The 11,065-nt window shown below is 40.0% G+C and overlaps 1 protein-coding gene across 1 annotated transcript; it reads left to right on the top strand.

Moving 5' to 3' along the window:
- Nucleotides 1-2,983: 2,983 nt before the first annotated feature.
- atad1a (ATPase family AAA domain containing 1a) lies at nucleotides 2,984-9,905 on the top strand. The gene is made up of 10 exons (XM_079161604.1): nucleotides 2,984-3,053; nucleotides 3,735-3,935; nucleotides 4,055-4,153; nucleotides 4,243-4,363; nucleotides 5,370-5,570; nucleotides 5,737-5,843; nucleotides 6,023-6,112; nucleotides 6,600-6,650; nucleotides 6,871-7,043; nucleotides 7,720-9,905. Exons 2-10 carry the CDS (start codon nucleotides 3,762-3,764, stop codon nucleotides 7,847-7,849), a joined length of 1,146 nt encoding a protein of 381 aa, XP_079017730.1. The 5' UTR covers nucleotides 2,984-3,053; nucleotides 3,735-3,761; the 3' UTR covers nucleotides 7,850-9,905.
- The last annotated feature ends 1,160 nt before the right edge of the window (nucleotides 9,906-11,065 follow it).

The raw sequence follows: 11,065 nt of genomic DNA, 5'->3' as shown, positions 1-11,065 counted from the left end.
GGGTCAAATCAAGGAAAATGGTGGTTTTAGGTAATCTTGAAACTGTGAAACTGTAGAGGTCATGTTTGTGTGTATTTCTTATGGGACAGTGGTGACAGAGTTCAAGGGGGACCTCGACACTGTCACAAGAACTGTCTGTGTTCCCATGACATTTGCCCAGGTTCCCGCAGAGACAGACACCTGCTGGTCTTTGAAGGGGCATGGGGGAGCCTCGAAACAGTGAAATAGTAAAACAGCATAGGAGTGATCCTATATAGTGCACAAAGAACCCTACCTGGAGGGCAAGCAAGAGGAACTGGAGGAGGTTCTTTTTGGAGGAGCTTGGAAAGGCCCTTGTGACTCCTTTCATGATAAAAGCAACAACTGGCTGCAAATGTGGGAAACACACATAAAGTTTACCACTGCTTTGAATGCAGAGACCAGTTTATAATAATAATAGCATTTTATTATGTAATGTTGTGTGTTCTAAGTGGTAAATGTTGAATTAATATTGATAATTATGATTTCTTATGAGGACAGCGTTTAATGGTTGCAATGATTAAACATGGTTATATTATGAATTCCAACAGTTCCAGAATGTTCATGCCATTTTCAAATTCAATAAAATATATTTAAATCATCATAGCTTTTATGTTTTTTATGTCTTATGTAAAACAGGACATGATAATGTGTCGTAGTAGGGTAGTAGATGTTTTCCTCCAAAAACCAATGCTGTAAAACTTTAAAAATACACTCTCCCTGCTCTCTGAAACATTCATAAAGGATTAATCATACATGTATTAATGGGACATAGGCTATTTAGACATTCTAAATAGATCTTGAGTTTAAAAATTTGTATATACCTATGAGGAAATTCTTGGTCTGGGTCAAAATTGACCCATACCATACTGTAAAGGCATTAAATATGAACAGTATGTAAGGATTAAGCCAAAATTAAATCTGTTCTGTCCATGTGAGAAAACTCAACCACTAGACTAGAGGATGGATTAAAAGGACAGTCCACTCATGTTCAAAATACTCAGGTGAGCGGTCCAGTTTCAGCCCTTAGTGTATTCAGAAATAAATCCTTTTGGTTCCTCTAGGTAACAGACAAATAAATGATCCTCTTCCAAATGATTCTTTATCCTGCAAGAGACAATATCTCTTCCTGGGAGACTGAAAGGGTAATTAACTGCTGTGTGTGGCCAACATTTACTGAAGTGTTAAACATTCTAACTCCTTCAGGAAAAATTCACTCTCCACACCCATGAAATAATTACAAATTATAACCTGGCTAGTACATACAATAGGACATTATGGCACAAGCATTCCCCATCAACAGGGATTCTTATCTCTTGCTGCTAAACAATCAGTTACCAGCCTGTTTTCACCAAAGTGTGCAGCTTTGGCATGTGAAAGCTGCGAGCAGAGTGCTATATTTTAGCTATGGCATGGTCGAGGTTGACAGCCATGGGAGCTGAATGTGTTTTTTTGGTCCCACCCCATAAGAGTGGTTGTTTGGGCGATGTGCACGTCGTTGTGGGAGCCCCGGCTGCACTTTGCAGATACACAAGCCTGTGCTTTAATGCCCAGACCCATCAAAATGGCCCTGTCAGGCTGCTATCTCCTGGGACTCGCTGCTGCAGTACAAGGGGATTAAAGCTTTTCATGAAGCATTTTCACAGTCGAAGGTGTGCGCAATAGCAGCCTGTGTGCCATTTTCCATAACAAGGGTGGATTTAACTTAGCTGGACGCTTAAAACTGGAACTGTGCGGTATGGAATTGAGCATCCAATTTGGACCACTAATTGGACTACAAAGAGGGAGAGGTTTTGGCAGTTTTTAACCAACAGCAAGAAAAATTTTAAAAAAAGCAATCCCCCTCTTCTAGCACACTGTTCAAAATTCAGTTAATTGTGCTCACAGAGAAGTGTGGTAAACTGGGACAAAATGTATTACATTTCCATGGACGGTGAAGTCAAAACTGTTATTGTTTATTTTTGCTTGAGGTGCAGCATTCAGGTTGATGCAAGAGCTGGGAGTCTTGGGGGAATATCAAAAGGAACATGTGTATTCATTAAATCCTTTGACGTAAAAGGTTGCAAATTATAGTAGAGTTATAGTAGATTTACACTTATATATTATTACACTTATATACTTAAATTCACTGTCCGTATTATTATTCTGTATTTCAAAGATGAAATCCTGAAGCAGAGACCAGCCTGGAAACGAGCTGTAACAGCATTTTCAAATTTAGCACACAATCTGTGACAATTAGCAATCCCTTTGGACCATGTGTGATAAATTGCTTGTAGGAGAGGCCCATTTGTTACAGTCTTATCTTTGAGGCTGATGTTAAGAGGACTGAATTATCCAGCATCAGTCAGCACTTGAAATGAGTGGAAAACAAACAGATAAGGGCTTCAGATTTGAGCTATCTACTAGACTGGGGTACATTTGCATGAAGCCTGCTCTATGAAATGCTGGGGTTTTTAGTGTCCAATCACAGTCTAATCAAAAGATTCACATTCATCCCCAGCAAAATATTTATCTCTAAGCCATATTGTAATATCATACACCTTGTGGCGTGATGAGGAAAAAAATACATGAATGTAAATTAACGTTTTGCACATTTTGGATACATACTAAAACATTCCAAAGTAAATATGTTATGAACAATATTAATTATTACATAAATAAATAAATATGTTCCGAAACAATGTTTAAAATGTCTGACTTTTAAATGTCCCTCAAAAGATGTACTGCAATACCACGTGGCTATTTAATAGCCAGTAAACCGATAAATGGTTGACGGTCCAACCGTCATTATGTTTCTCAACTACTTCTAATTAATGTAGTAATGTGGATGCTGTCTGTGGTGCTGATATGTATAGTTTATGTGTGCAAACTCTGCCATCCAGTGGCTGACTGTATGAACCTCAGTGACTAGATGGATCGTAACAAATCCCGGAACTGAAGTGTTTGTTCCTACCCGAGATACAAAAGATGGTGCACCATCATTGACAGTGTTTTGGAATTTTCGTCACTTGGCTGTTGGTCCCAGTCTTTAGCAAGTACGACTCTTTCATCTTTTATCTTACGAAGGGCGTTACATTCATGCTACACAGCATACAGAGTGTGGGTTACATCTTTTATTCAGCCTTTAGCTGTATCGACATTTCACAATGCTGAAGTGACAGTTTGGTGCTTGCTAGCTACAGCCTCGTTAGCTTTAGCTTGCCTTGAGATGCTAACTGACGAATTCATATGATGTCTTCCTCGGTATTAAACCATGGACTGACTGTAACTGTGATAAAGCAGCATTGTGTTGGTGTGTAAATGACGATAGTAGCAAATATTGTGATCAAATGATAGTTAGCGTTAGCTTTTGGGTTATCTTAACGTTAACTTTCATTCTGTAATGCTCTACTGCACGTAATGTAAAGGTTCATACCCCGAAAAACACCCCGAGCCACTCTTCAGTTTGGCATACGTCTTACCCAACAAGTAGAGACATATAAACTTATATAAACTAATATTGTGTGATTTCTTAAATCAAGCAATATGGGAGTATAGTTCATACCACCAGGTGGAGCATAACTATGCTTCTACCAGACAGACGTAAATTGAACATGTAATGTCCATTTCTGGTTTATACTACGTATATTTGGTATAACTGTAATTACATAATTGGTGTCAAGCTCTCTCATTCGTCTCGTCATTCTCCTTCCTCTGCTCACTACATCTTTATCCAGCCAATGGACTGACATCCGCTGGTGGAGATGCTGCTTAAAGATCTTCCCAGAGAGGCCCTGATGCGGCCGCTGTCCAGGAATGAGGTGGTGGGCATGTTGTTGAGGTTGACCATCTTTGGTGCAGCGACCTACTACAGCATCAAATGGGTTATAGACGCCATGGACCCGACCTCCAAACAGAAAAGTCAAGCCAAGAAAAGGGTATATAATGAACATAAGCACATATCATAAGCCGGCCATTGTTTTACAGTATGTAAGATGTTGTAGGAAGGTATTTTCCCAGGATCTGTTATCTTTTTGTGTGTGTCCCCTCTCTACAGGCAGAACAACTGATGAAGAGGATTGGTGTTGAGGGCGTTAAACTAACAGATTATGAGATGAACATTGCATCTCAACTTATTGATCCCCAAACGATGAAGGTATCCACAGTAGTCCTCAATTGACATTTGAGATTATCACGTGTCATGATATTTCTACCCTTTGTTATTATTACTCTACCTTCCTGCAGGTGACCTGGAGAGATATAGCAGGTCTGGATGAGGTTGTCAATGAGCTGCAAGACACAGTCATCCTGCCCTTTCAGATAAGACACCTTCTAACTGGATCCAAACTCTTTCAGCCTCCTAAAGGTACCACAGCAGTCATTTAATCAGAACTATAATGGTAACATTTTGCTCATAATCTTCAAGGTACATACAATCTAACATTAGAGGACAAAATAGAATAAACTTCATACCAATGTACTGTGTGATTTACTAAACTAAACAGACATCCTCCATTAATTCATCTTTAGTGCTTTTATAAAGTATGCCCAACAAAACATTTTTGTAGTTGTTCGACTTTAATTTGAAAGGATGTTAAACTACATTAGGTCAACTGTGGAGGAATTTGAGCTCTTTTTACACGATTTATTGAATGATAGGGAAGAGAGAGGAGCAGTTAGAAGGGGACATGTGATACTGCATGCCCCCTTCTCACAATAAATAAATACATAACATGAATAGTCTGCTATATATGGTCTGTTAATACAGCCAGCAGACAGTAGATTCACATTCTGAAACAAAGAGTCTCGGTTACAATTTCTGACTGCATTCTGTATCATTAATGCTAAGAATTTGAGTTGAAGTGCATCAATAACAAACCAACATAAAACTACGTTTTAAGAACTACATACATCAGAAGTTGTGATAAACAGCATAGGTTTGCGTCTTCTCTTTCTCATTATTGTTAGAAAGCCATCCGGTGCACTGTACCTCCATCTGTGTGCCAAAAAGTCGTCAGACGAGAGTTGTACACTTGGCAGCCTGAAAGCAGATGATCACTTGGAGAAACACTTTACTTTCTCTAGAGTTTTTTTTACTGTTTGGCACAAAACTTTATACAGAGCTTGAGGATGAGTCAACCTCCGGAATTAGCTGTCATGGGAATCTAGTCTCCAGCCTTTATTTATATCATGTATTTTTTTAAAAGTATGCAGCAAGTCAGGCCAGATTTTCCATCTGTACGTGTGTTAGAGAAGACCAAGTTAGGCAAAATATCTCCAACAGTTGGCAGTAATAGGCCTATAGACTGTATACAACACTAGGCTGAAAGAAACAGTCATTCCTCATTTGTGTTCATGTTTTATCCTTGCAGGTGTTTTATTGTTCGGTCCTCCGGGATGTGGGAAGACCATGATCGCCAAGGCAACAGCCAAAGCCTCAGGCTGCAAGTTTATTAACCTTCAGGCCTCCACACTGACCGACATGTGGTACGGCGAGTCACAGAAGCTGACTGCTGCCGTCTTCTCTCTGGCAATAAAAATCCAGCCCTGCATCATCTTCATTGATGAGATTGGTATGTTTACTTAGTTGGATGTGATTTATCTCTAACTCTACTCTTTCAAGAAGAGATTATTTCACACTGATATTGTTATCATGATGTTTTTAATCCAAGAAATGTGAGGGTTTCCTTCAGAATTTGATTCGTCCTTGTTCTTGCTCCGTGTCTCTGGGGTTTTTAGAGTCATTTCTGAGGAACCGTTCCAGCCTGGACCATGAGGCCACAGCCATGATGAAGGCCCAGTTCATGAGCCTGTGGGACGGCCTGGATACTACCTCAACCACCCAGGTAACACAACCGTAGCCCCCCCCCCCCTCCCCCCGTACTGTAATGTAAGAGAATTTGAAACATTTGAAAAGATGTGCCTGAACGTTCATGCAGGACATGGTGCCTGTTGCACACAGTGCTTGTGCTGCAGATGGTTTTGTCAGCATAATGTATTCATGTTGATCTACTTGTGATTTTAGGTGATGGTGATGGGAGCTACAAACAGGCCACAGGATGTGGATCCAGCCATTTTGCGCAGGATGCCCGCCACTTTTCATGTTGGCCTGCCAGTAAGATGCGTACACACATACACCAGCAGTAATGCAAATGCATCTAGATACATTCATACAGTGTGTAATAAGTTGGTATATTCATGTTTACTGGGACTTTCCTTTCCTAAATTTACCTACAATTGTATTTATTTTCATTTATGATGCAAATTTTTAAATATAAAGGAATAGAAAAACAGAATAGCTCATTTTCTCTCGGCCCCACTGTACCACAATATACAGCCCCTTATCATGTCAGATGTAGATATTTACGAGCTGTTGATGCAGGAGAAAACGATAAATGAATACAATTATATCTTTTTGCAGTAACTATAATTACACATACAGTTTATGTGTAACATGTCTAGGTAGTTGAAATGGCACTTTGACCGCTTCTGATGATGAGAATGTCTTTTAACGAGTGATTCGTTGCACAGGTACTTTTGTTACTATTCATCAGTGGCACATTGACATGCTTTGAAGAACCCCTGTCTTTCTGTCTTTGCAGAATACAAGACAAAGACAGGACATCCTGAGGCTGATTTTAGAGGGAGAAAACGTAAGCTGTGATTTCTTTTCATCCGAGTCAGTCATGAAAGAAATGATTTTCTTCAATGCTCTCTTTTGTCATTTGCAGAGATCATTTCACACTTGTATTTTCACTGTCAAATAACAATAAAGTAGATCAGATCACCCATGAATACAGCCAAAGACCAGAGACAGCTAACAGATTCGTTCTGCATAATTGTCTCACATTGCTGTCCTGCCTTTCTGCTCAGCTGAGCAATGCCATAAATCTGAAGGAGATTGCGGAGAAGACGGAGGGCTACTCCGGCAGCGACCTCCGGGAGCTTTGCCGCGATGCTGCCATGTACCGGGTCCGGGACTATGTCCGCAAGGAGCAGATGAGACAGATCGCTCAGCAACTACCGGACTGCCAGGAGGAAGAAAGGTATGACTCAGATATTCAAACACCTTCAAGGTCTCATAGCAGTACCCGCCACTAAACAGTGGAGGTTACACCAGTGTGGGCTTCTGAAAGCCGATAGATATATTACTATGAGCGCTGTGTATACTGGTACTCTTTAACTTTACATTCTGTTGATATATATGTGTATAAATTAACTATTCTTTTTAGTTTTAGTGATTATGATGAAACATGAATGCACTCTCATGGATTCTTATCACGCGCATTGAAATGATTTCAGGTTGAGGCCTGTGTTCATCGACTTCATAAGTACTGTGTGTTATTACATTGAAAGGTATCAGAGGTGGATGTGGTTGATTTTAAAAGCATCACATATTTCATAAGATGCTGAATATCTGATCTGTGTAACCCATGCTTCAGCTGTTGCTAAGCGACTATTGAAACCCTCTCAGAGCGAGCAAGGCACTATAACTAAAAGAAGAAATATTTTTAACTTTTTGTTCTCAGCACTCTTAACACTTCAAGACGTCAGCCTTGTTGTCTGCTTGTTCCAGGCCCAGCAGCAGGTTTATTAAAACAAAAGAGAACTGATGACGTTTATAACATTGAAGTTCAGTATGTAGATCTCCTGACTGCAAAACCAGTGCACTCTCATGTTTGGTGTGTTTCTGTGTCTGACCTCTCGTCTCCTTTGCTCCAGACCTGTGGACGAGGAGCGACTGCGGCCGGTCACCCAGCTGGACCTCCTTTTCGGCCTGGACAAGATGAAGGAATCTAAGCGGGCCACAGTCTCCATGTTTCCCACTGTGTCAGAGGTACCACTGGACTAAACACCAACACTGCACCGCGATGGGAAATATTTTCTTCTTGCTTTTTGTTTTAACTCGACAAGCAGAGGCTCCACCAACATGTCTGGGGTTGCAGCTGGAAAAGCCATACTTTTCTTGAAGTGTATTTCTTTATGCAGTGTTTGTTCTGAGCATGCTCACTTTCAGCACAACCCTGCCACAAGTGTACAGCTGCAATACTTTCGGAAATCGAATGTCTCCTAATGGCCACTGACTTAGAGCCAATGTCTTACTCCAAGGCACCATGAAAGTTTGTTTGGAAGAGGTGAATGCATTGTCCCTAAACGTTATGAATCCATCTGAAGTTACTGCTACTACTCTTCTACACCACTGTAAGGTTCCATATACCGTCCCACCACTGATTTACACATGATCATGAGCAAAGGGGGTTAAGCTCCATGACTCATGAGTCTGGACTCTAGACCAGTAATCTCTTGAGGTTTGCTGCTTGATTTTAAATCGACTCCTCCTCCACCTCTTACCTGTTGTCTTCTGCTATGTCCTGGTGGATATACTGATTCGGTTCTGACTTTTTGAAAAAGCTGACGAGAGCATTGGATGTCATCACTATTTGCTTTCCATGATCGTTCACATTGTTCGTTTTTTTTATGTTTGTTTGATTGCATCTTTGCTTTTTAAAGTAAGAGAGGATGTATTTAGCCAGCATGAGGTTTAACGGAAAATTGCAATAATGCGGTACTCATCATGTAGTGAGTTACTGCTCCCAAGGAGTACAAAATACCCCAAACATTTCAGTTTCTATAACATGTAACAGTTAAATGCTTGTTTTTAGTTGTGAAGTGAGCACTGCTGTAGATGCTGTCAAGTCACAATAAGTCTGGCAATGAAGAGGAAGACACCTTAACTTAGTCTGTCATGTCGTCCAGAGAGCTCAGTGAAACACCTCATTTCACTGTAATAAGTAATAAGTACTTGCAGCAAAGACGCCTTCCTCAGAGCTCTCAGATAACACATGTAGACAAAAGCAGATAACAAAACACATTCAGTTACAGCCAATTAGAGATGAGGTCACCACTGTAATAGAAACCACAGCTATTATCACCTGAGCCATACTACCAATGGCTGTAATATTACCTGATTTACACCTGCTCAGTCTTCAGCTATTAGCAGACATACATCATATGAATTGTGCTGTGCGCATGATTGAAAATGCTGCAACTGAAGTTATCCAATCATTGGTCTTCAGTGCATTTAGTGCAAAGTATTTAGCACTTCATATTTCTTCCACCCAAAACAACAATGGCAGTGACTTCTTAAATTACAAATCTTTCCGGTGTTTTTGAAAAAGGGTTATTTTCGTGTTTTATTAATTGTCCCATTAACATTATTCGTGAGTGTCCATTGTTTCACTTTGAATGTTCCGCACATCAATCAATGTCTGTCGCTACAATACACATCAGCGCTGTTCTGTGTCAGTTACTTTTATTCTCACTTTAAGGAGAGTATGGCTTTCAAATTGAAATACGTTCAATCAGCTGTCAGTCTGCAGTTGTTGTGACATGCTTTTCTGTATAAAAAGCCTCATTATTCACCACATGGTCACAGCATGTGTTTCGTGGGTCTCATACAGACCTTTCTCCCACTCGGTCTGAGCGAGCAAAGCGGCCGTTTAACCATGACCACGTGGTGGCACTGCAGCTTCACAGTGCTGCTGCGGAGGCAGGTGTAGCATCCTGAGAAATGGACTGCAGCACATGAAGAGCACTTTTCTAGCATTGAGGTGAGATAATGAAATAAGACGACCCTGCATACTGGATTGTTTCTCCCTTATTGGTTCATTCAGTGATATTTGGACATCCGTTGCTCTCCATTAGAGTATGTCCGGTGACCGTTAAAGGTCAAAATGTCTCCACGTAAACCAGTCATCGTGTCGCTGCAGCTTACAGGTCTTAGTTCCCTTTCTTTGAGGCGGCTAACACATTTCCTCAATGCAATATGACTTATCAGGTCATTTGATTATCAGTTACTGAGTTACTTTGAATTACTGTCGAATATGTGTATGTGTTGAATATGATATGTAAACCATGTACTGTAAAGTGTATTTATTAAATTACACCGAAGAAAATATTTCTCTCTTTTTCTTTGCTTAACCAACATTTTACCTTGCTTATTTCAGCCTGTTTGTATTTGTCCTGCCCTTGTTTTAGTGTATTAAATATAATGGATCTTATCATTCCCAAAATATAAAGTTTCAAACAACATATGTTATTACATCCAAACCTATTAATTATACATTCATTTTGTATATTGGCCTACGTAGCGCAATGGTTATTTTACCAATAAGTTTCTGACCAAGTGAGTAAGTGTTTGGTCAACTTTTAGGACTCAAAAAGTATTTCTGTGGGAGGCTGCTACTTTATTGGGATTCTGAATCATCATAAACTGTTTGTAAATTCTGCGGCTGTGCAGTCAGATCCGGTACCCTTTAGGCATGCATTAATAAGCCATTGTTGGCCATAACCAAGCACTTACTCTTTCCACTATGTTGCTGTTTGCTCCAGCTCCACTGCTGGTGCCGAACAAAAGCCTTGCATCTCTAATAAGTCCACTTTTCAGAACTTGCTGACAGCCAAACAGCTTAAAATTACGGTCTTTTTAATGGATGTCTGGCTAAGTGCACTAAGGTCATGAAATCTGAATTACCCACTTATATGGGCTCTGTAAAATCACATTCAGGATTTTAGGTTTTCATGGGACAGCAGCTATTCTAACAAATAAGATGTTCATATTCATGTTAATATCATTTTTGGGGGAAATGTGATACATCCTTGACAACTGTTCAAAGTTATTGGAAGGGTCTAAGATTTAGTTTTTGAATTCATGCAGGAAACCGAATGTTGAGGAAAATATACCCGTTGGTTTGTTTTCTCATTTATTTTGGCCATCTATAAAACATTAATAAATGCGCAAAGTAGACCTTATTAAAGAGTGAAACCATTGCTGTATTTTATGTATGCAGGAAGGGGTTTATTATGGGATACACTCCTGTTTTTTTCCACCTCCTGTGGGCGGGCCTGCAGTATGCATTGTGAAGGTGTGGCGGTGGGTGAAGTAGACCCAAGAAACAGTCTAATTTCTCGATGCATCATTTGATTGTTCTTGTCCATTTTAAGTAAAAAGTCACTCCAGGCAGGTGAACTGCTGTATTGTTAAGAAGGAGTTATGTGATAAGTGCAG

The sequence above is a fragment of the Pholis gunnellus genome (assembly GCF_910591455.1).
Source record: "Pholis gunnellus genome assembly, chromosome: 6".
Classification (NCBI taxonomy): domain Eukaryota; kingdom Metazoa; phylum Chordata; class Actinopteri; order Perciformes; family Pholidae; genus Pholis; species Pholis gunnellus.
This window is presented reverse-complemented; position numbering and strand designations above follow the sequence as displayed.

Coding starts and splice junctions, on each gene's coding strand:
- atad1a (XM_079161604.1), top strand. CDS start 3,762: ATGCTGCTTAAAGATCTTCCCAGAGAGGCCCTGATGCGGCCGCTGTCC. Junction 4,154..4,242: donor TTGATCCCCAAACGATGAAG/GTATCCACAGTA, acceptor ACCTTCCTGCAG/GTGACCTGGAGAGATATAGC. Junction 7,044..7,719: donor GACTGCCAGGAGGAAGAAAG/GTATGACTCAGA, acceptor CCTTTGCTCCAG/ACCTGTGGACGAGGAGCGAC.